The 25,307-nt window shown below is 41.9% G+C and overlaps 2 protein-coding genes across 3 annotated transcripts in view; both read left to right on the top strand.

The window, feature by feature from the left end:
- The first annotated feature begins 1,171 nt into the window (after positions 1-1,171).
- On the top strand, positions 1,172-15,522 carry LOC107388660 (CD81 antigen). Its single transcript, XM_015964277.3, has 8 exons — positions 1,172-1,357; positions 2,471-2,585; positions 14,162-14,259; positions 14,350-14,424; positions 14,502-14,615; positions 14,703-14,798; positions 15,125-15,208; positions 15,295-15,522. The coding sequence occupies exons 1-8, from the start codon at positions 1,292-1,294 to the stop codon at positions 15,358-15,360; spliced, it is 714 nt and encodes a 237-aa protein (XP_015819763.1). The 5' UTR covers positions 1,172-1,291; the 3' UTR covers positions 15,361-15,522.
- Positions 15,523-18,648: 3,126 nt separating this feature from the next.
- pkp3a (plakophilin 3a) overlaps positions 18,649-25,307 on the top strand; it is a 24,805-nt gene continuing 18,146 nt past the window's right edge. The window contains exons 1-2 of one of the 2 annotated variants that reach the window (XM_015964272.3): positions 18,649-18,752; positions 21,109-21,274. In XM_015964272.3, the coding sequence (XP_015819758.1) occupies positions 18,750-18,752; positions 21,109-21,274 (169 nt within the window). In that variant the 5' untranslated portion in view covers positions 18,649-18,749. Of the gene's footprint in view, positions 18,753-20,897; positions 21,275-25,307 lie in introns of those variants that run through there. The other variant, XM_054732990.2, reaches the window with a different exon arrangement.

Below are 25,307 nucleotides of genomic sequence, written 5' to 3'. Positions count from 1 at the left end.
TACTACATTACCTGCACCTGGACCTGGACGCTCTGAGGTGTGATTCACACGCTGGATTTTGTGGAAGAATCCAAACGCAAATGAGATCGCATGAGGAATGAGGACGTCACATCACTGACAGGTCCGAGATGGAACAACAGAAGAGGTGGCGGTTTCCTCCCACGGCGGAAGAACAGGCCCTCATTGGATTCAGCAGGTAGCTGATCAGCATCTGTTTCTGACTTTGACAGCAAGGGGACTGCGGTGGTGCTGATCGGACAGCGTCCCTCTGCTGCTGCTGCCTACAGACCCTCCTCCTTCACGCTCCCGCTCTGTGGTGTTTGACGCCACCGCTTCAACCGCAAGTCTTTGTCTCAGCAGATAATATGCTGCCCAGCTCGGAAACTCTGCCCTGCCACTCATGCACTACTACGAGAGGGGAAAAAAATCCCAAATCCAGTTATAGGAGGCTGTTCATAATGATAATAAGGAAAATCAAAGATGAGAGGGCTGCAAGCCTCCTCCAGACCGCCCCAACTGCCTGTTATTCACACCGAGCCCTCCTGTTTGATGGAGCATGCTCAGTGGAGGCTTCTGAATTTAGCCTGTTAAAACAAATCCCTCAGTTTAAGCAGCTGGATCATTGCACACTTTATAAACTCTGGGGGATTGAACCTGATGGGATCCACAGATAAAGGTGTAACTCTGGAGCTCGGATGCGCAAAACAAACAGACTCACACACACACCCTTGTGTCATATAGCATTATAATTTATTAATTTATTAGAGTTCAAGCTTTAAAGTTATTGTTTTATTTCAGTTGCAAGACTCTTCAGATGAGAACGTGTAATAAATAAATAAATCTGATGTGTGCTGATCTTGATCCATGTCAACACCATTCATGACAGCAGAGGGCGCTGATGATCCCTGCAAATATTGAAATGTTACCTTCATTTCTTTGTACTTTGTGCTTATTCTTTCACATTTATGTCAAACTTATTGTTCTTAAATATTTTAAGCAATGATACATGAATGAATTTTCTCACTAAACTGGGAAAACAGACTTGTTTTCTTTCTGTTATTCCTGTTTAAAGGAAATTGGGCTCCCTTCTTCCAGCTCCAGATGGTGGGCAGTTCCCAGTCTCGGTTTTCACTCCTCATTACAAAGGAGGAGTTAGCTCTATAGGGGTTTATAACAACTGGCCAGAATAAACCCAGTCTTTTGGCACAGACTGGGAATTCCCTGGAAGTAGACTGGACTTGTAATTTCTTTGATTTGAGCAAAAGGACGAGCTGAGAAAAGAAGTGGCAACATGGCTGTTGCAGGCTGCACTAAATGCATAAAATATATGTTATTCTTCCTTAATTTTATTTTCTGGGTGAGTTTAATTTTCCTTTTATGTTTTCAGCTACTGTATGTTAGGCTATGATAGGCCATTTCCTTCTGTTTATGAAAAACCAAACACTTATTTATTTATTTTGAATTTGTTTGGTGCATATCTGTGGGGGAAAAATCTTCCAAAACATGAGATCAGTTATTGAGAAGATAGTATTTGTCTGGAGAAGGAAGGCAGCATGAAAATGTGCTCACTCTTCAGTTTCTACATAACTCAGCTCTTTAGGTTGAATGGATAGAGTCCTCTGACTGGGATAACATTTTTTAGCAGTCAACAATCTCATTCTATTAATTAGCAATCACTATAATGACATTCCAGACTAACAAAGAATGTCTTGGAATTATTTTGTTGCTTTGGCTGCGAAACTGGACTAAATCACCTCTAAAATACTTTACAAAGCAGGTTTGACAGAACTGAGGTCAACCTTTAACCTTTATAATCTCAAGATTTATCACTGAAAACTGAACTTTGTAGAACTTCCTCCAAAAATAGGCTGCACATTTTTAAAACTTCACCAGGCAAAGCTATATTTTTATATTTTTGTTCAGATGAGCTCAAAGTCGCTGCATCCTGAAGGCTTGATCCAATGTTCCCTCTGTTGTTTGTTGCTGCTGCGCTTGTCTTTGCTAAAGCTCTCGAGTCCCGTCTTCCTCATTCTGCTATCTTTTTTTCACATTGTAGATTCAGTTTCCTGTTTCTGTGAGAACAATAGACGGGAGAAAAGTCACATATCTCCAACATGGAAATCGGCACTGACATTTAAACAATAAATGGCACAAGCCCAACTCCATCGTACATTTGATGTGAGGATATTTCAGTTGAATAAACGTTAGTTGAACAACAGCGTTGTTGATTTGGTTTTAAATAATCCTGAGAGGGAGCGATCTGTGCAGAAGGTCACTGAGGTCTCAGGATTTCCTTTCTTCTCTTATCAATAAGCTGCTGCATTACTGTGCCACAGAAATCAGCACTAACGCTTCCACTCGTCATAATGTTTATGTCTTGGCTTTTTCCCTATTTGTTTCTATTTAAAACTCTATCAGGTTTAATTAAAGTGCAAACATGATAATGAAAGCTTGTTTCTCTTTGGGATAGCTGGCCGGAGGTGTGATCTTAGGAGTGGCCCTGTGGTTACGCCATGACAGCCAAACCAGCAACCTCCTCATTCTTCAGTTTGAAGGCCAGCAGGCGCCGGGCACCTTTTACATCAGTGAGTGTACAGACCACATCAGTGTTGAAGTTCAGATTTAAACCTTTACTATAATAAAAACACTCAAGTGGAATTACAAAGGTTTTATGAGCTGTTTTATTTGAGGATTATTGTTAATTAAAAAAAGCTGCTGAGGTAAATTTCATTTTGAATAATTTTAACTTTGATCTTTTACCATGTTTGTTTAGCCCAAACTGCAAAACCATTAAGGATGCATTAAAGGTTTGGGACACTGAAATCCCATTTCATAATGATTGTTTCTGATTATAATTGGTCACTCTTGAGTTTTTCATGCAGGTTGAACATAAAAATAGTCTCCTTCACATATCTCCTGCCTAGCTTTTGATAGAAACTAGGCAGTGAAATTCTAGAATTTGAAAAGCATGACAGATCTACTTCACACTGTCACTTAAGATTCACGGACTCACCCAGCTTGACTCATGACGGAGAAGGCTGTTGATGGTTTAGCGTCCAGGAAACAGTAGAGAATGTCTGGGCTAGTAGAAGCTAACTGTTAGAATTAACAACTCCACCACACAGCAGAAACTCCTCCAAGCTTGAAATATTTGTGGAGATAAAACTTTCACATTGCAAATCGGTGATAGAGTCATGTTGATGTTATGCAATCCAAGTAAAGATGACCAAATATCAGGAAGTACTCCTAAACCTGCCGTCCAAAGCTCCACACACACACACACACACACACACACACACACACACACACACACACACACACACACACACACACACACACACACACACACACACACACACACACACACACACAACTTACAAGGTTTTCATTTATACTGCAAAGTGAACTACCACTTTAAAATGATTGAGATGTAAAAAAAAAAAGAAAAAAAAGAAAAAGACATCAAGAACATTGACATCTGCGAGGCTGAAACTACAAAGTAACGACAACTTGGTCATTTATTTTCTCTGAAGTAGTATCAAGTAATCATTTCTCATGTATTTAAAGCTAAGGCTAGTATTTTTAAGCATTTGTAGCAATGGTGTCCAAACCTTTACCACACAGCCCAAAAGAGTTAGAAATATTGTCAGTAATAAATAAACAAATAAATGTTAACTTTACAGCACCAGATTTTACAGTGAAAACTATTAAGTAAAGATTTAGTCTCTAAACTTGGTTTTGGTTCATCTAGAATTCCTTAATGGTTTGTTTTTATTAATTTGTCCTCATGATAAAACTTTAACTATTAAAACACCAATAAAAGGTCAAATTCGAAAGAATTACTGTGTTTTATGCTCAGCTGGCTTTTTTTTTTTTTTGTAATTGTAGGGACAGTTTGACCTCTCAACAGAAGAGAGGGAAACAGGAAGTGCGTGAATCCGCAACTCACCGTAAGCGTGACCTCACCCTGCTGTCGCTTTTTCATTCATAATCACACTGAGGGACATTTATCTGTCAAACACGCTGAATTTTCATAAACAAATGAAACAGCTTCTCCCTCTCTAGCCAGTTACCTCAAACAGATGTTTAGACAGATGTTGATCCTGAAAATAAAAGCATCTTCCATAAAGGTGGTGCACAAATGAAGCCAATGGGTGTTGACGTCTACATTTTAAAGAGTTTTCTCTTTGAAACTCCAAAAGTTTGTTTTAATCTTGTCGCTCTGTAAGAACAGCCTTCAACTCTGAAACACAACAAGATGTAAACATTTACTGGTCCATGATCTTGGTTTGCTGTGGTGGTGAACTCCAGCAAACCTTTAATTTCCATGTGGGAGCCGGCTGCCCTGCTATACTTACTGCTGTGAGTTTGTGGCACAAAGTCCAACCCGAGCTTTTTATAGTGGAGAGGCGCACTCGTGATTTTAAAGGCAGCGCGGCGAGAACGGCCCACCCAAGTCAAGATCAAGGGAATATTTTTTTAACCCTCCCTTAAACACACGCCCTTACATAATCCAAATGAATTTACATCTACACATTATCCCTCAAATTAGAGTTTTAAGTGGATGTTTTTAGCTTCCTGGCAACTCAAAGTGGTATTTATGTAGTACTGGAAATACACATGCTCCCACCTCTGCTCCAGCGCTTGAGATTATTATTGTTGGTTCTGGTCTGGTTAGTGCTACATGTCTTTACACAGACACAGTTTGTAGTATCAGCTGAACTTGTGATGAGGAAAACGAGAATATCACAAAAGTTCTTGTTTGTAAGAATAAACTGAGAGTTAGAGGATGGTTAGCTTTTTTTTAATAGGTGAGGAAACAGCTGTCCTGGTGCTGTTTGGTGTTAATATTAAATCTATATTTAAACAGAGTAATGCTCAAAAAGGTGTCAGCTTTTTAATTGTTAGTGACTAAAGAGATCACAGTGAGACGAGCCAGTTGAGGTGGCTCAGCCATCTGGTCAGGACACCTCCTGGTGGGGTTTTCCGGGCTCGTCCAATCGGGAGGAGACCTAAAGAAGGACCCAGGACACAGCTTGGGATTCCCCTGGATGAGCTAGACCAGGTGGCTGGGGAGAGGACAGTCTGGGGCTCTCAGCTTAGGCTGCTTCCCCCACTACCCAACCAGAGATAAGCGGATGAAAATTGGATGGATGGGTGGCAAGGTGGAGAAATGAGGGCCCGGGCGGGATTCGATCCCCAGGCTCCCGGGTGAGAGTCACACGCGCTAACCAGCCAGCCAAAGGGGCATCCCCTTGGCCAAGTAGCCAGGGCGCATGATCAATCGGGACGCTCACACTGCCACAGATGGATGGATGGATGGATGGATGGATGGATGGATGGATGGATGGATGGAGATCGCAGTGAGAGAGAAGGTAGACAAATACCTATTCAGTTGCTGAAACCACTACTGATAAAGGTGATAAAAATAAGGAGAGATAAACTTTTATGAAAAAGATTTTCTTTAAACAAATTTCATTTTTAGGCCCGAGCGGCGAAAGCGCTGCGAAGGCCTGTTGTATCTGCTCTGTTTATTTTTCTTCCGCCAAGTAAATTGGCTTTTTGGAGGCTTTAACATACCTGAAAACTCAGGAATTTTTGCACACATGTCAGGCGTGGTGTAAAATTTTGTATTTTAAAGGTCCCAAAAAATCGCAATTAAACTAGCTCCACAGCGCCCCCTAGAATGTGAAAAATACCCCCTCCTTAAACCTTAGTTTGCCGTACAGTTATGAAATTTTGTACACTTGTAGTACTCAACAGTCCGCACAGAAAAGCCTCTTGCAACCATGGTCAACATCAAACAGGAAGACCGCCATTTTGGTTTGAAGTGGTGATTTTGACCACGTTTTGGCCGTTTCTAAGGTCCTCTTCTGATTGATTTACTCAATCATTTTTTGCACGATCATCTCAAAATTGTGGTAAATTGCTCAGAAGGGATGGACAATCAAATATAAAACCAAAACTGACTTTTTGTTTATGCCGAGGGGGCGTGGCCAGGCCTCAAAGTTTGGCTACTCGCCAAAAAAATATAAATGGCTATAACTTCATACCCAAAAGAGTACAGTTACAAAACTTTCTGTGATCATTCGACATCCAGTCTCAAACTAGTATGAATGGTCGGATGATGACACCACACAAGCCCGGCCCCCTCAGGACCAAAAAGGTCAAGTTTTACTATGATAGGTCCCAAATCGCCCCTTTTCACTTAATCACCACAAATTTGTAGCTGGTAACTCAAGACAAGTGGGGGTTGCTTGGCGTCACTTTATGGGAGTTTTCAAAAGAGGGCAGGGCTGTGGCGGCACAGCAAAGTCAGGCGTACCGCCGTGGCCATACGTTTGTCTCCCATTACATCATTTCTAAGGATATCACAACGAAACTTCTGGTGAGTGATCCTAGTCCGGCCCCCCAAAAAATCTGATGTGAAAATCTGGTGGGCATGGCCTATTTTCTTAAATAGCGCCCCCTAGGGCCATTAAAACTGTCAGCCCCAAGCCATGCTTTGACTGAGGATTACGAAATGTGGTACTCTAATATAGTGTCTCAGGACTTACAAAAAAGTCTCTTGGAGCCAAGCGCTAAGTTGCACAGGAGGTCGGCCATTTTGGTCCAAGTACTCGATTTAGTGGTTTTCGCACAAGTTTTTTGGAGAATGATGCCCCGTCGCCCTTTTCACCGATCGCCTTCAAACTTCTGCTATATACTCTTAAGCTATAGGGGAAAAATTCAGCCATCGGATTTTTCTAAAGTTTATGTTTATGTTTATGTTTATGTATTTAGCAGACGCTTTTGTCCAAAGCGACTTACAAGTGATAATCGGCATGTTGCCCTTGAGGCTAACAACAACAACAACAACAACAACAAACAATTTCCAGTCAGTCATAGGTGGCAGTGAGGCAGCATGATGAATCATGGAGAGGAGGGAACAAGGAGTGAACAGTAGAGAGGGGGGGCGGGTGCAGGGAGGGTGCTAGTTTAGAAGATGCTCTCTGAAGAGCAGGGTCTTCAGGAGTTTCTTGAAAATCAAAAAGGAAGCCCCTGTTTTGGTAGTGCTTGGTAGGTCATTCCACATTTGTGGAACGATGCATGAGAAGAGTTTGGATTGTCCTGAGCGTGTTGTAGGCACTGCTAGCCAACATTCCCGTGATGACCGGAGCAGCCGGGCCAAGACGTAAGCCTTTGCAAGCGGATTCAGGTAGATGGGAGCTGTACCATCTCTGACTTTGTATGCTAGTGTTACCAATATGAATTTGATACGTGCAGCTAGCAGTAGCCAGCGGAGGGGTGACATGTGCTCTTTTTGGCTGATTGAAGACCAGACACGCCGCTGCATTCTGAACCATTTGAAGAGGTCTCATAGTACAGGCTGGAAGACCAGTTAGAAGGGCATTGTAGTAATCAAGGCGGGAGATGACAGTAGATCGCACCAGGAGCTGGGTGGCATGTTGTGTTAGGTATGGTATAATATTTCGTATGTTATACAGCGCAAAGTGGCATGAACGAGCAACAGAGGCAACATGATCTTTAAAGGTCAGGTGTTCATCAATCACAACACCCAGATTTCGAACTGCCTTTGAAGGAGCCAGAGATAGGAAGTCATTTTGGACTGAGAAATTGTGCTGTATGGATGGTTTCGCTGAGATGACAAGTAGTTCAGTTTTAGAGAGGTTGAGTTGGAGATGGTGGGATTTCATCCATTTTGATATGTCAGAGAGACAGTTTGATATTCGTGCAGAGACAGTGTGGGTGTCGTCTGCATAGCAGTGGTTGGCGAAGCCATGCGATTGAATGATCTCACCCAGTGAGGTGGTGTGTATGGCAAAGAGAAGAGGTCCTAGTACAGAGCCCTGGAGGACTCCTGTGGCAAGATGGTGCACGGTACAGGATTGTCCAAGCCAAGATACAGTGAATGATCATCCTGTGAGGTACGATTCAAACCAGGCGTGTGCTTTCTCTGTGATGCCCATGCTAGGGAGTGTGGACAAAAGGAAGCCATGGTTGACAGTGTCAAATGCAGCCGATAAGTCGAGCAGGATAAGCACTGAGGATTTGGCAGTCGCTCTAGCTTCTTTTAAGGATTCCGTCACTGCTAACAGAGCAGTTTCAGTGGAGTGGCCCCTTTTTTAACCCAGATTTGTAAGGGTCAAGCAGACAGTTTTGTGAGAGGTATTCTGTGATCTGCTTGAAAGCCACCCTTTCAATGATTTTGGACAGAAAAGGGAGGAGAGAGATAGGTCGGTAGTTCTCCACATGATTTGGAGGAAGAGATGTATTTTTTTAGCAGCGGTTTAACCTGAGCATGCTTGAGAGAGGTGGGAAATGTACCGGATGTCAGTGAAGCATTGATCACATGTGTGACTGCTGCGGCTACTGTAGGAGCAATAGCTTGGAGCAGCTTAGTCGGAATGGGGTTGAGTGGGCATCTAGTAGGGCGGCTGCACATGATAAGCTTGGACACACAGTTCTCAGTGAGAGGGGAAAAAGAGGAAAATGAAGCAGTAGGGTTTGAGATGGTTGGGCTAGAAAGAGTTTGTGGTAGCGAATGTTCAGGAGTGGCCAGTTGAGTAAACTGTTTGCTTATAGCTGCCACTTTGTCAGTGAAGAATGAGGCAAAGGTGTCAAAAAGTTTAAACGTGTGGGCGTGGCTAAGCCTCAAACTTTGACCTGTCACCACGCCACTCTTTTTTTCACAGCTCCCTGTTGGACTGCTTTCACCCAGTCACCAGAAATCTTTAGCAAATAGCAGTAGACAAGTTGCTGTAACTTGGGGCAGGTTTAAAAAAAGGCGGGGCTTTGGGGGCATGGCAAAATTCGCCATCACACCATGGAAATACGTTTGCCTCCCATTTCGTCATTTCTAAAGATATCACCACAAAACTTCTGGTGAGTGATCCTAGTCTGGCCCCCAAATAATCTGATGTGAAAATCCGGTGGGCGTGGCCTATTTTCTTAAATAGCGCCCCCTAGGACCATTAAAACTGTCAGCTCCAAGCCATGCTTTGACTGAGGATTACGAAATTTGGTACTCTGATGTGGTGTCTCAGGACCTACAAAAAAGTATCTTGGAGCCAAGCGCAAAGTCGCACAGGAGGTTGGCCATTTTGGTCTAAGTAATCGATATAGTGGTTTTCGCACACTTAGTTTGGAGAATGATGCCCCGTCGCCCTTTTCACCGATCACCTTCAAACTTCTGCTATATACTCTTAAGCTATTGGGGAAAATATTCAACCGTCAGATTTTTCCAAAGTTGAAAGGTGTGGGCGTGGCTAAGTCTCAAACTTTGACCTGTTGCCATGCCACTCTTTTTTTCACAGCTCCCTATTGGACTCCTTTCACCCAATCACCAGCAATCTCTGGCAAATAGCAGTAGACAAGTTGAGGTAACTTGGTGTCCAGTATTGGCAGGTTTCAAAAAAAGGCGGGGCTTTGGGAGCATGGCTAAATTCGCCATCACGCCACGTAAATACGTTTGCCTCTCATTTCCTCAGTTATCATGATATCACTACGAAATCTCTGCTGAGTGATTCTAGTCTGATCCCCAATAGAAATGAACATGATAGATTGGTGGGCGTGGCCTATATTCTGAAATAGTGCCCTCTAGAACCATTAAAACTGTCAGCCCCAAGCCATGCTTTAACTGAGAACTACGAAATTCGGTACCTTGGGACCTACAAAAAAGTCTCTTGGAGCCAACCTCAATGTCGCACAGGAAGTCGGCCATTTTGGTCCAAGTACTCGATTTAGTGGTTTTCGCACACGTCGTTTGGAAAGTGATGCTCCATCGCCCTTTTCACCAATCGCCTTCAAACTTCTGCTATATACTTTTAAGATATAGGGGAAAAATTTCAACCGTCGGATTTTTCTAAAGTTTAAAGGTGTGGACGTGGTTACGCCTCAAACTTTGACCTTTCGCCATTACATTATTTCACGTAATAACTCCCATGTGCATGATCAGATCTATAACAAACTTTGTCTGTGTGATCACTGGCCACATCTCAAGACAATGACAATGTGGACAGCTGACATCACCTAAGCCCCACCCCTGACTACAGGAAGTCTATTGTTTTATGGTGAAATGCCCATATTTGTCCCCCCCTAATTTAATCAACATGACAGTAAGGTCATGCACTGTCTTTATGATGCTGTAATGACCATTCAGTTCTGATAGCTTTCCAGAAAGGTTACCAAATATGACCTCCATGAGATTTAGTTGTAAATGGTCACAGCACCCCTAGATAGTTTCAAACTTTATTAACTTCTAAAGACAAGGTTAGAATGGCAATAAACTTGGCTTGTGTCATCAGTGACTGCACCAAACACATTGATGTGGTTGTTGGTTCAAACCCCTTTAGCTCCACCCCTTTTCGTCTCTAGATAACACACACAATGTCTGATTGATACCAAAATAACAGAAAACCATCTTTGTCAGCCAAAGCTGACCTCAATGGGATTTTTCTGTACTTGGTCACAGCGCCCCCTAGATAATTTAACCTTCAATAACTTCAAAAAACATGGTCAGAATAGCATTAAACTTGGTCTGTGTCATCACACCACCAGTGTGGTAAAGATAGAGTATTCCCTAGTGGTGAGATGTGTAATTTAATGGAGGGCTCAGAGGAGATGCTGAGTCTGGGTGAGGTGCGGATGAGGAGACCGTTCGCGGTTTCTGGTTTTGGGGCGGTCGACGTTTCTGTTCCGCAGACATGCCCAGGTGCCCCGTGCTGCCGGCCAGGACGGAGCGGCGCAGAGCTGCGAGGGCCGAACGACGCTGCTTGCAGCTTTAATTTTTCATTTGTTGTTTGTAATATTTTATAAAATAATTTGACTAATTACCATAAAGACTGACAGCATTGTTCTTACAAAGAGGAGAAATGTTCTCTTTCTCATTCTCTCACACACTCACATATAGAAAAATCATTTTTTTGTCAAAATTATTTTATAAATTTGATGACCATAACAACTGTAACTCCATCATTTACTAACAAAAGTTGTTTAAAGTTTAAAAGTCTATCCAGAAAGGTTGCAGGTTATGCATCAATTAAAATACCAAAGACCTTTTAATATATGCTCCAGGAACCCCACATCCCCAGTAAGCACATAGGCCCTTTGAACTATAACATTCTATTCTGTTCATCTTACACCTTTAGTTAATATTTTTAGAGATTTTATTTTATAAGTATATATGTATGTATGTATTTGGTGGCACAGTGCTTAGCACTGTTGCCGTGCAGCAAGAAGGTCTCGGGTTTGAATCAAATTTGATGGATGCATGTTTGCATGCAGAGACCCCATCCATCCATCCATCTTCTTCCATGTGGTTCTCTGTTCTGTCCTCCTACAGTCCAAACATATGACAGTCAGGTTAACTGGTCTCTCTAAATTGACCTTAGGTGTGAGTGTGTGCATGCATGGTTGTTTGTCCTGTGTGTCTGTGTTGCCCTGTGATGGACATGTCCATGGTGTAAAGTTAAAGTCCCATTTATGTAGATGGTCATCACACACTGGTGAAATTCATCTCTGCATTTGGCCCAACCCTGTGGGGAACGGTGACCTATTTGGTGGTTTAACACTCCAATCCAACCCATTTAAAGCTGTCTGTCAAGCAGGGAGGCACTGGGTCCCATTTTTAAAATCTTTGATATGACCCAACTGTGGATTTGAACCCTGATCTCCGCGTCCCAGGGCGGCCACTCTACCACTAGGCCACTGAGAAGGTTATACCAACTGCTTGCTCAAAGACTGCTGGAGATAGGCACCAGCTCCCTGCAACTGTGTGGATGAGCGGGTAAAGTACATGGCTGGATGGATATTTGTACTTGTAGATATTTTCATTGTTTTAGAAAATCTGAACGAATATAAATGTTCAAAATTGCTTTAAAATTGTTTATCCCAAAATACTGAGAGGAAATAAAAATCTGGTGTCAGATCTCAGGAGGACCTTCCAAATATTCATGAAGTTTATGAGAATATAAAATTGTTTTACTTTAACAGCTGCAGCATGTTAATTATTGTTGTGAAAATGAGTTATTGGAGAGCTGTCATCGTCGTCTTAATGTTTCTAAACTTTCAGCTTATTTTACATCAATCTGAGTGATGTTAATTTCCTCAGACTAAAACAACAAGAGTGATAACAACTCATTAGAGCTGCTCCTTTAAGTTTCAGACATGTGAAACATCAAGCAGCGGTTCTGTGCAGGATCATTTTAGAGTAAATCACCCAGTGCATGTTTCTCTGTGAGTCATAGTGACAGATAGGTTATGCATGCTTTTTTCTATCTTCTCTCTCCTTTGGTGAGTTCAAATGATTTAAACATGCTTTCTCTGTCCTTCCTATTTGATAAATACCGGATAAAGCCACTCCTTTCCACAGAGTACACCAATCTAGAAGAAATAATGAACTTCTCCTGGGGTCTAAAATTGCATGTCTCCTTTAAAGACTCAATAGATGCCAAACCTCAAAGGGTGTTGTCATAGCAATGGAGGGCAACTGGAAATAATGGCTTCTTTGCTGCATTGCAGCTTTACTGGCCCTGATTTGCTGTAACTTGGTACAACAAAAGTCCTGAAAGCAGAGGGGGGTTGTGGATGTAAGGATGGGAACTGGTTGTGTGTGATAAATGAGCGTTAGGTGTTGGAGGGCTCTCACTTTGTTTCAGAGCGCTCCGTCTGCCTCCTTTAGAGACTCTGTTTCTGCGAGCTGAGACAGGAAATCCAGACCCTTTTCAAAGGAAAACATTCATGTTTTAGCAGCTAAATTACAAATGTTGATGTAATATAACGTGTGGAAGTGAGTTATCTAAAAAGGCAAAACAGTAGCTAATGCATCATAGTTGTGCAGCTAAGTTATGCTGATCATTTCCTGTTTGAGCAGAGTCGCTGAACGGCCAATCTGTGCCACACATGGTTTCCTGGATCTACTCATAAAAACAAAGCAGGCTCAATGTGAGGAAGCAGGACTCAGTCTATTTTTGCTCCAGACATTCAAGCAGGAACTTTATTTCTGGTGCAACATTACTTTCATCTAGATGTCTCAAAAAGTAGCTGAATCTAGATTTCTTCATGTAGAAAACAGCATCACCGCTCCATCTACATGACACTTTCATCCAAACATATAAGACAATTTGTTCCTGTTTATTTTTAGGATCTTTTGAAGAATAGCATCTGGTCAGGATGCCTCCTGGACGCCTCCCTGTTTTCTGTGTACGTCCAACTGGGAGGAGACCCAAGGGAAGACCCAGGACACGCTGGAGGGACTATGTCTCTCGGCTGGCCAGGGAACACCTTGGGATTCCTCCGGAGGAGCTGGCCCAAGTAGCTGGGGAGTGGGGAGTCTGGGCATCTTGGCTTAGGCTGCAGCCCCCGTGACCCGACTCCGGAGAAGCGGCTGAAAATGGATGGATGGAAGAATAGCAAAGAAAACACAAGTTCACAGATGAAATTTTATTTTAGCACCATCAAAGTGGATCTCCAAAGAGCTTATGGTTGGAAACGTGTCAAGCAGTGATGCGTCTAGGTCCATGTATGTCCTTGGAAGCAAAACATGAACGGATTTTGGTGTTTTTAACATTTACACAGTCTAATCTTGAGCTTCTGCTGTATCATCAGATACAATAAAAAGTAAAATAGTCCTGCATGATGACCTCTTCAGTGACTGCTGATTAGTGAAATGTTTTCTTTTCTGTGACAAACGTTTTGCTTTAAGCCACTGAAAGCACGACCCAGCTCCAAGCTGTAACTGGAGCTTTATGACCAGTTGTGTTGACTTAGTCCTGCGCTGACCTCGGCGCTCACACTGCTGCTAAAACACGGAGCCAGCTCTTTTTACATGTGTCTAATTGCTCTAACATGTGTGTATGTGTCAATGGATGTCTGTGCAGTCATATGGTTCTGTGTGTTTCCTGGGGATAACTTGGGGTCAGAGGTCAGAGCAGACAGGGGGTTGCGCGGGAAATCCGGGGTGTCCAGGAGGTATTTCCTTTCCTGACTGGCAGCTGTGTTTGCCCAGTTTCACCCTTCCCATTCGGAAACTGGGAGCTGTTCATCCTCAGGATGATGGTTATGGCGTCCTCCAGCAAAAGGAGTAGACACTGCTACCCCCTAGTGGTCCTGAAGGCACGGTGCAGGCATGACTTCCTGTTTGTTGGCCTCTTGTTTCCAGGTGTGTACATACTCATAACTGTGGGCGCGATCATGATGCTTGTTGGGTTTCTCGGATGTTATGGTGCCATTCAGGAATCTCAGTGTCTGCTGGGGACGGTGAGAGTTTCACGCTTTTACACCCCCCGCATTAATGCTGTCTCATCCTAAGCAGATCAGATAAATGTGTCCTGTTTCCTTTCTCTGAAGTTTTTCTTCTTTTTGGTGATCCTCTTCGCCTGTGAGGCGGCTGCAGCCATCTGGGGCTTCATGAACAGAGACACAGTACGTAGCCTACACAAAGCTCTACACACACATCTTATCAGCAGCTTTAATAAACCATCTCTGATTGTCTTCAACAGATTTCCAAAGAACTGATTAATTTCTATGATGCTGCGTACATCAAAGCGCTGGACGTCTCAGGCTCTCCCAATAAAGACGCAGCCGTCAAGGTGCTGGACGCTTTCCACACAACGGTACGTCGCCACCTGGCTTTATTGTGGGATTGTGAGCTTCACTCGTTTACTAAATCAGTGTGTTTCTGTTCTTGGTGTCCTCTTTAGTTGAACTGCTGTGGAAAAGGAAACGACACAGCTCTCTTCACAACGCTGGCTAAAACGTTGTGTCCTGCAAAAACCCTTTCTCCTCCAAATGATCAAGTACACACAATTTTCTATATTTAACCTCCTAAGCCTTGTCTGTCACCCAAACTCTCATGGACAGACTGAAAGATTTAGAACTGAAGATGGAAAATTCCTTTAAGGTCTGAATGTTGCCATCACCTTTACAAGCACCGTTTTAAACTGAGATCATAAATAATTTTACTTGAGTTGAGAAATGATGGAGTGAGAGCCATTTTGTCTCACAATATCATCAGATCTCGAGTGATGACGAGTGTTATAAGTGACTCAGCTACTAACGAGTGATCCGTGAAGAACGATTCATGTGTCTCTTCTTCTTCACCTCCTTTCTTCCTCCTCTCCAGGGCTGTCACAAGAATCTGACAGAGCTGTTCTCTAAGAAGCTCCACGTCATCGGCCTCGCTGCCTTGGTGGTTGCTGTCATCATGGTGAGCCTCTGAATCAGAACCCTGTTTTTTATCAGAACAGACACCAAACAAAAGAGTGCTCATGTTGTTTCCTTTATCACGTTCAGATCTTTGAGATGATCTTCACCATGGTGCTCTGCTGTGGGATTCGGAACAGCCCAGGAGTTTACTAGCTGTGAACAACCCAGAGATACGCCTGTGTGTGCTGCTCAGAGCACAAGATCAGTGTTTTAGATTAGAACTTGTTTTTAAAATAGCTTAATTGTACTTTTGATGAACAATTTACTTTCTGTGAGACTTTTTTTTATATTCCACAGCATCCATTTAATTATTTTACACAAAATGTTTTCTAGCAGCCAGTTGTTGTTTTTACAAATGTATAAATTGTACATAAATAACTGATGATTGTTAGCTAGAAGTGTGTGTGTGTGTGTGTGTGTGTGTGTGTGTGTGTGTGTGTGTGTGTGTGTGTGTGTGTGTGTGTGTGTGTGTGTGTGTGTGTGTGTGTGTGTGTGTGTGTGTGTGTGTGTGTGTGTGTGTGTGTGTGTTACAGTCAGCTGTTCAGTCATGATGAAACGTCTCACTTTTGTTAGCTTTTGAAACTCCTTGAAAAGAAAAAAAAGAAAAATCCTGTTTTTGTTTGTGTAACCAGTGTTAGGAATGCTAATAAACCATGCTAACTTTCTTTTACCTGTGAAATCTGTCCTATTTTTGCTTTTCTGATCTGAAAATTAAGAAAACTATAATCTTAGAGCAGTCTTCCCAAATGATTTAAACTAATTAAAGATTACATTTTGTTTGTATTAAACACATTTTTATTGAGCATCTCTTAATTTCAGCAGTGCTGCATTTCCTTTGAGTTGCCACAAGGGGGCAGTTTCACAATGCAGCGCCTCTTCCACAAGGCTTTTCCCAGCTTCAGCAGACTTGATTGCATTGAGAAGTAAAGACTAGTATTCCTGGCAGGGATCGCAGACACACCCAGAGCACGTTTGTTCTGACAACACGTTTACCTTCTCACCAAGTCAAAAGGGCTTTTGTTTTTAACATATGTGATAAAAAGTTTGAATTTCAGGGCCCAGGCGACACGTTTACAGGCATCTTTGCTGATCCTAGAAAGAATTGAATGAACGTTGATGCTTTTTTCTGGTTATGTTAACAGTTTATGATGGTTCTGTACTTCACTGGGGTTTCTATATTGAAGGTTACCTCATGTTTCTTGATCTCTAGTTGGTAACTTAAACGTTGCCTCTTGGCTGCAGAAGTGTGTAAAATCTGCAGAGGATGCTGATATTTAGACAACAGGCTCGATGTGGTGGGAACAGTTTTTGGCAGCAAATTTTCCTGTTTGAGAAGAAAGACGATGCTCCTGGGCACACGGTCCACCTGCTCAGTATTCTCAACACAGAACTCTCACGTTCTAGAGTTGGGATGTCACCATCTTTTTCCAACCAAGAAAACATGTTTACATTTATTTTATTGATGCTTCAGAAAATGTCCATAAAGATTCATAAAACCCTTTTTAATCTCTTTTTGAATCTTTTTCCTCATAACCCCCCCCCCCCCCCCCCAAACATTTGAGGTGTTTTTGTTAAATTTATTAAATATGACATTTAAACCAAAAGAAAATGATTTAAATTGGGCAAGTAAAATTTGGTCTTAAACAGATAAAAATGATGTAAAACAAATTAACAAACGGCCGGCTTATTTTCACACCCCTGATTAGCATTTATTAAAACTACTTTTATAATCCTGCTGTTTGCTGACGAAGCGTTCAGTCGTCTTTCATCTTCTTGAATTACAGGACTTCTTCTGTTTAGACTTGATGCTTTGATTTCACACAAAGAACTTTGATCTTTTACTACAAAACTGCAGCTCATTCACAGTTCATGTTACGGAAAAGAGAGATAGGGATCATTAGTGGAGCAGCCAGGAAATTTTAACGTAACAAATCAGAGCAAATGATGTTAGTGAAAAACAAACAGCGTGGGTTTTACTTGTGGAGGATTTGTTATTTTAACAGTGAGGAATCCGCAGTTTAAAGTTGGCAAATCACTGACAAATTTAGCAGCAGGCTCAGAAAATGTCAAGCAAATATGTTTCCATCAATATGATCAAGTTCCTGTTTTAGACTGAAGCTGCTGGTAGGTCCATTCTTCAGGACTTCCTCACAGGTGGATGTCCTGAGGGGTCACCAAGGTGTCAGGAACCCAGCTGAAGGCTGGATCTGGTTTACTGGTGACCACTGAAGTAATGGTTGCTGGTTCAGCTACTTCAGAAGTGGTTTTCAGATGGAGTCTGGATAAACAGACGGCTTAAATGACACAACAGCAGGTTTAACTGGAACTTTCTCTTTTGGTGCCACAGACAGATTTTGTGGGTCGGGAGGTTCTCGGAAGAGCTGCGTGAATCACATTTACTTTAAAAGTCGTCACAAGATGCATATTTAGCTTTAACTGTAGTCACAACATAGTTTTCAGAGCTGCATAGGGGTTGCCTTGAGTCAAGGAGGTTGCAGATTCAAATCCTGTGCAGAATCTGCATGTTCTCGTCATGCATTTGTTGGTTTCAGAGTACTCTAGTTTCCTCCCACAGTCCAAAAGTGACTAAAATGTCCCTAAATGAGTGAGTGTGTGAACTGTTGTGTGTCTCTGTGATGGACGGGCCTGTCCATGGTATCCCCCTCTGGAGAAAAACCCCCAGCTCCCTGTGACCCTAGAAGAGGCTCAGATAATGGGATGGAAGGATAAGAATAGGAAATGGGCCTTTATTAACAGCTTATTTAAATGTTTAACCAGAAACAATCAGGGCCACAAATCTCTGCAACGTTTATCTTCTGGGTCAAAATCTAAAAAGAGTTTGATCCACAGAGGAGTTGCATGACAGAAGCAGATCCCCGGGTACGACCGATGCCTCTGTAACAGTCACTGTGTCGGTTTTGTTGATGTAATGCCTCCTGGACGTGTGGCGTCATCTGCATACGGCGTCACTTCAGAGAATAAAAGATAAACCAGGTGGTGGCTGCTGATGCATGAAACAACACGCCGAGCAAATTTTACCACTTTCTCTAACACACACACACACACACACACAGATCTCTGAGTCTGGATGAAATGCAGTAGGACTGCTCCTCTGATCGTCTACTGCACTCTAAATCTGATGAACTTCGTATGAAAACAAACAAAAACAAATTGAGAAATTCAATCATAACATGTTTGAAAAAGCCGTTTTACAGAAAAAAATCATCTGAAATCCTGCAGGATTCAGACGAGAAACCAATTTTTGTCACCCAGGATCTTCTGTCTCACACCCTGACAAACGTCTGATGACTCACCTCTTGTGTGTGTGTGTGCGTGCGTGCATGTGTGTGTGTGTGTGTGTGTGTGTGTGTGTGCGTGTGTGTCTTCTTTTTTCTTTTTTGGCATTCACCTGAGAGAGTGTACCTTAATTTTTGGGGGCGGTGACTACAATTACAAGTTTTAATACTTTGTAACTCCCACTGAATCTGATCAGAGCAGGTAAAATTCTTCAGAGGAGAACATCACACTCATCGTCAGTGGTCATGGTGAGTCCGGACTTCAAACATCAACCCTTGTCTTGCTGTTTAGATTTTCTTGTTTTTGGTTAATGGAAAGCTTTTGATTGTTTCTCACAAATACGGTGTAAACATGGTGTAAAAGGTGAACTCGGGGTTGGTGGGTTTGAGAGGAGAGTGAGGACAGGTGACATCACAGCTGTTGAACTAAAGAAGAGGTTGGTTCCTTTTCAAAGATCTCAGTCAGTATAAACCCGGTGTTGACTTTGACCAGCTTCAGGGAAATAACATTCAGATAACTATCAGGACACTGATTGGCTCAAGGACTAACTTTTCTTTTCTCCTGTTTTCCCCCCAAAGGCTTTTGAAACAACAAAGGTCAGTTAGGAACTGTAAAGCTAAATTTGTTTTCTACTTTTCTGGTACATTTAGACACTAATGTCCCCCTCTTACTTTGTATTTGAGTCAATCATTCTTGTTGCTAAGCTCAGATCAAACAAAACAGACACAACGTAGGTGCGGCTCTAACTAATAACAGAGTGCAACCTGCCACACCTTGGAACAATCTTCAAACTGAACCAGGTTTATGCCAGCTTGTTAAGAACAACAAAAAAGGGGGAACTCACTCACAAAGCTCTAATTACAGCTCAAATAACGTTTCTTCTACCTAAATAATGAACCATAGAGAAAGAAATCTCCCACATGGGGATTTGATGATGAAAAAGTAGAGAAAACCCTCAACAATTCTGTGAAAATCCACCATATTTAATTCTTATTCACATGTATCTGCTCTCCTGTTGACATGATCGGAAGGAAACATCTTCTTTAAATCTAACCTCTGAATGTTCAGCTTTATTTTCATGAAGCATTTAAACCTCAGAATGTTTTAATCCCAGAGGGCGTTGCTCCACTTTTATCACAATTCCTTCAGACATTTTAATGATTAAAACGATGAGGAGCCTTTTCAGATAAACTGGATGCTAAAAGTCTGAAGCTGTTTATGCAGCGGTGACGTTCAGCACCAGTTCTCAGGTGTTTGTAAATGTGGGTAAAAGGTGCAGCTTTCAGATACAGATCTGTTAGTGATGCCGCTGATGCTATAGCAGAAAATGAAATTTGAAATGCTATCATGATGAAAACAAACAATAATCATTAAAAATGTAAAGCTTTACTTGAAATGACATATTCTACACACTCGTGAGAATATCTTAAAATTGTGTTTAAATAATAATTGTAAAACAATTCTAACATTTCTTAGTACAGTAACTGACATTTATACTTGAATAGATTACACTTAAAGTAATTAGCTAAACTGAACCGAGTTAATCTGCTCTTGATTTGCAGCTTTTGATCAGTTTTATTTAAATCATTGGTTCCTTTTTAATAATAATAATAATTGGTGTGTTTCATAGAAAGCCTAAGGATGTAAATAATGAGTAACAGGTGTGTGTTCCCAACAAAAAAATTACCAATATTGTCCTGTTTAACTTTCACTAGAGCTGCTGGGTGGACTAGATCATGATTGCACTTTTCTACAGTAATAAAAAAAGATATTTGAACATCTGTTTTATATTTTAACCCTGTCAGGAGCTTAAGTAGCATATTGACGATCGATACACAGTCACAACAGCTTGATTACTCATGCTCGTCACCAGACTGGTCACATTTAGCCGTGGAATGGCTAAATGTGACCATGTGACCATAAACTGTCCATATGACAGGAATGGTACTGTTCTTCCATCGGGAGCTGTTGAAGGTCAACTAGCCTAGTGGTGTCAGGAGTCATTCATCTGTGGCAGAGGCACACCTGGAGCTCTGAACCTTCATGAGAATGATGTGATTCCCACATGAAGCTGTGTTATTCATTCCACATGATGCAGTCTTTTACAATGTGGTGTTATCAAAATAAAACTTATAAACTGTTTATTTTTACTTTCTGCTGCATTTTAGACTAAAACAACCCTAAACCTAATGTAAATTATTGTTGCTTTCCCCCCCACATTGTTATGGTAAAATGACTATTAAACAAGCCAGAAATCTCATACAGGTTTAAATCCTGAGTTTGTCTTCTAGTGTTGCAACAAGTTAACTTGTAAATTATAAATAATAAATACTTATCGAGCTATTAGATTATTTTGCGAGCAATTATAATTTATTTTCGGGGGGATGTCTGTTATCTGGAAGGGGTCTGGACTGGTTCACCTGACTCAGGTAAGCGTTCCAACGCTCCGGTGAAGCCCCGCCCCTATCTGTCTGTCTGCCACGACTCACAGCAGCCAGTGTGTCCGAGCTGCAGTCTCTAATCAGAAGGCAGTTTGTTTGGGACTCTGAACTCTCCGCCATGAGTGCCCTGGTCTCAGAGAGCGTGTTCTTCTCCACCTTGCAGCCCAACACCTCGGTCACCACCTACGGCCTCCCGTCGGACAGCCAGCTGGAGAACGGCGGCGCGGCGGACAAGCAGCAGCGCGTGCAGCAGCAGATCCAGATGAGGCTCGCTGAGAAGTCCACACTTCCGCGTCAGAATGGGTCCAGCACGCACTACGCCATGTCAGGTACACATGATCAACCAGTTCCTTTTAGTTCCACCTGAGGACGGAGGTGTTTAGGTTTCTGGGCAAGGTCAAGCACCGTAAAAAGGAGAGGTGGAATGTGCGCCACAGGCTAAAGGTGCTGAAATTATCCCACCTCTTCCACGAATAATGAGGAAAAAGTCTGATTATGTATGTTTGTGAAAACCAGTAACACATATTATATTTCCCTAAACACAACTCCCACATGTTCTATTAAGGGATTTTTTACAAAGATAACTGAAAGAGCTCCCACCCAAAAGTTATACCTGATAATATAAAATATACTGAACTTTATACGGAACTCTTATTTCTGTCACCGTCCTGCCTGCCTTTGCCAGTCACTTCACCAAAATATTGTTGTCAGTGTTTACATGTAATTTATGCAAATTCCCATGTAAAATAAAAGGGTGTGGCCTAAGTTTTAGGGTGTGGCATTGGCACACACGTTAAAAAAGTAGAATTTTTGTGTGTTGCTGTGCTCAGGAATCAACCTTAAAGCTATTGTTTCCACAGACAGATTTCTAAAAAATGTATTTTTATGCTTCCAAACTCTGTCACAACTTGTTTATATGTTGGGTTTTATTGGTGTGTGTGTGTGTGTGTGTGTGTGTGTGTGTGTGTGTGTGTGTGTGTGTGTGTGTGTGTGTGTGTGTGTGTGTGTGTGATTCAATAAGATTGAACTGGATTTTGTGTGAAAAGCAGCCATGTTGGATTTTGTGTTGGTGGTGGTTTCACTTCACACTTCAAGTTGGCTTGCTGGAATTGGAACTCTGCGTTCCACAACCTGAAACTGGATGTAGAGATGTTGTGGTGCTGCCATCCCAACACCTTTTGCATTTAATCATGATCCAACCGATCAGCATAAACCAGATTTGTTTTGCCAGAGTTGGAACAAAAAGCAACACTGTTCTGCTTTTGCTCGTTGTTGCACGTTCACCTCAGCTGCTAACAGTTAGCCTGGTCTCTGCTTTTACACCTAAAACATATGACTTCCCTTATTTGTTTAATGAAGCAGAACCACACGGTCACAGGAATTTATAAGGAAATGCTTTTAAACAAATTTAAGTATGCTTTAGGCCTAAAAAGTTGGAAACAAATGTAGATCAGGGGCGTGTCCAGGGAGTGGCCTGGGGTAGCACATGCCACCCTTAGAATCTGATTGGCCACCCCAGGTGCCACCCTACTAAGTTCCAGTTTAAATTGACTTTACATTGTCGACAAAAGGCTTGAGTTGTAAACTCCAAAAATAGTGTGTGGTAGCAAGCACCTTTAACATTGTCTTCTAGCCCAGACATACAGAACATTTCTGTAGTATTAATATTATTTATTATTTTTTCACATTCACATAAATAGTATTGAGTCCCACTCAACTCCAGTTGGTGGCAATAATGCAACAAGAAGTAACTTGCTAACCACCACAAAACTAGAAGATGAATAGAAAAAAATGGTGATTGTGCAATGTGAAACTCAAAAATTCACTAGAAAGTAAATAAATAATCAAATTGTGTAAATAAATAAATAAGGATAACCATTGGTGCCACCCATGCATAAACAAGTGCCCCACATGGGCCACCCCATTTTAAAAGTCCTGGACACGGCTCTGATGTAGATAGATTAAACAAACTCAAATGTGTGTGTGTGTGTGTGTGTGTGTGTGTGTGTGTGTGTGTGTGTGTGTGTGTATGTGTGTGTGTGTGTGTGTGTGTCATAAAAAGAAAATAAAAAAAAGAGAGAGAATCAAAGTTGTTTGATTTAAATAAATAGAAGGAAAATAAATGCACGAGGATATATGAAAACTCAATAAACCCTTGAATTAAAATTTTAGGGAGAATTTTTAGTAATTTTACTAAATATACTTGATTATTTTTTGAAAAAAGCTGAATACTTTCTCTTTAAACTAATTTTACTGGAATGCAGCTCAAATGACTCAGCTGAGTAAATCGTGCGAAAGTGAGCCTTAATGTGATCGTGTTTGCTTTGCGACGGGCGAGGGAGGTATTCTCTCTCCTTCTCTTTGTGTGTGTTTGCACTGTATGTGTGTGTGTGTGTGCAGAATTCCTGTCTGATTTGTTTCTCATCAGCTCTTTGGGGATTTTTTTATGTCTTCAAGCAGCAGCAGCTCTACTGTGCATCTTGTCTGTGCACATGACAAACGGTTAATGTGTAACAAGCCTAAACAAGTGCTGCATGAGCATGGGGAAGGTTAGACTTTCCGCGTCAGGGATTGAATTTCACTTTTTCCTCGGATAAAACGAGATGAGGGTTATTGTGAGAACCAGCTGTTTGTTGTCAAAACACGTCACGTGCAAAAAAAGATGTATAGATCTGACGTAATCACAACATGCCCTATAGGTTAAAAAATAATTGTAAGTCGCTTTGGGTAAAAGCGTCTGCTAAGCACATAAAACATAAACGTAATCCTAATGTACACACCACCATTCAGCAGGAAAGACTTCTTAAAGTGGATTAAAGAATTCTTTGGGTGTTTGGAAGTATTCTAGTTGCATCTAATGAATGATTTATTACAGGTAGGTGGTTGAAAACAGGTTAAACAGATATCTTGGTGTGTGTGAAACTTGTGTACCTGCGTGTTTCTGCTTGCTTCCTTCATGTCCTATTAAGTCATCTGACTTGAGCACACATCAGAGATCACACATCAGCCCAGTGTTGGGCCTTTTACTGAGTGTGACCTCTGAATTCTGGTTTGCTTGGATGAAAAAGGTGAGCCTTTTAGTCACTTTTCAAGTTCTAGCTTTTCCCAGAGGCGCTGACGATTCCTGCCTCAACAGGCTGTTCTAGCTGTTTTTAAATGCTGAACGCATAGGGGACGTACTTCATGTCTTCTGTTTTTTTTAACACTCCTACCTGTCCAGCACCTTTAGCGGGCGTCTTTCTTGTTTGCCCGAGGCTTTGTTTTGAGGAAAACATGCAGTGGAACAGTAAGACTTTATATCCTCTGAAACCTCAGTAAACAGACGAGAACGCCAGCTTTGCGTCACACATGCACCAAACCTGTCTTTGTAACTTCTTATCAGTGGTTTGTTGCTTCGGAGGATTTAATTGTGAACATGTTTGCAGATGAGGAAAACAAAAACAGTCAGAGGAGTTTGAAAGGAATGTCTCGTCTTAGCTGGAAGTCAGAAAAGAAAAAAATAGACATTGAGTCTTTATGACTAACCCTAACTTCCAAAGACGATCTAGGAGGAAAATGGAGTCTGAGGTGTTTTATAGTGCATGTCTCTGCTGCTGCGTTCAGGTGTGTTGGGCGTAGTCAGGGTTGGGCTTGGGTCACGTCAGAAAACATGTCACTCTTTCTCGGCTATACCAACTAGTTTTTAGTTGTGAGCCCCCGGGGAACGACAGGGGCACTTCAGAACCTTCTTTTCTCACATGGGAAGTGGAAAAACCGCAACTTCTCAGGCCCAACCTGCACTGGAACCTGCAGCGCTGTCAGCGCAGCCCTCCTTTTTAAGGAGGAGCTGCTGCTTTAAACCAGGATCAGGACGACCTGGATGTAATACGCTCAAGCGTTTCAACCCTTGGGAGGAAAGACGATCGAACCTCTCTGTTGAGAGGTTTATACTTAGAAACTGTGGAAGACATCCAGGTCCTGGCAGAACATTCCCACCCTGGAACAACAACTGTCCCCAAACCAGATCTAACCAGCTATCGTTTAAAACCTAAACCAAACCTCTAGGGTAGAAACGATCTCAAAACCAGCTCTTTCTTACGTTCTCAACATGTTAGCTGTCTGAGAACATAGTTGAGGTAATAACTTTGAATACTGTGTTTTAGTTACTTTGTTGATTTATCCATTTATTGGTGATTTTGTGTCATTTTCACTCCTCTTTGGAGAAAAATTCCTCCCTGAAGTGACCTGAATAACCCCGGGACTACAACCTGCCTTTGTTGAGTGTTTTACCGTGTCGGTCTGCTCGAGCTGCAAGAGGCTGACGGAGATACAGATAGGAATGTATTTGCATACCCACAGCTTCGTGCACTTGTAATGAGCCAA

This window comes from Nothobranchius furzeri, chromosome 4 (genome assembly GCF_043380555.1).
Source record: "Nothobranchius furzeri strain GRZ-AD chromosome 4, NfurGRZ-RIMD1, whole genome shotgun sequence".
Taxonomy (NCBI): Eukaryota; Metazoa; Chordata; class Actinopteri; order Cyprinodontiformes; family Nothobranchiidae; genus Nothobranchius; species Nothobranchius furzeri.
Note: the sequence above shows the minus strand (reverse complement) of the source record. Positions and strands in the feature narration are given on the sequence as shown.

Excerpts from the sequence above, each read along its gene's own strand:
- LOC107388660 (XM_015964277.3), top strand. The coding sequence starts at position 1,292 with ATGGCTGTTGCAGGCTGCACTAAATGCATAAAATATATGTTATTCTTC. Across the intron at positions 2,586-14,161 it reads GCCGGGCACCTTTTACATCA|GTGTGTACATACTCATAACT; the intron begins GTGAGTGTACAG and ends TCTTGTTTCCAG. Across the intron at positions 14,616-14,702 it reads TGGACGCTTTCCACACAACG|TTGAACTGCTGTGGAAAAGG; the intron begins GTACGTCGCCAC and ends TGTCCTCTTTAG.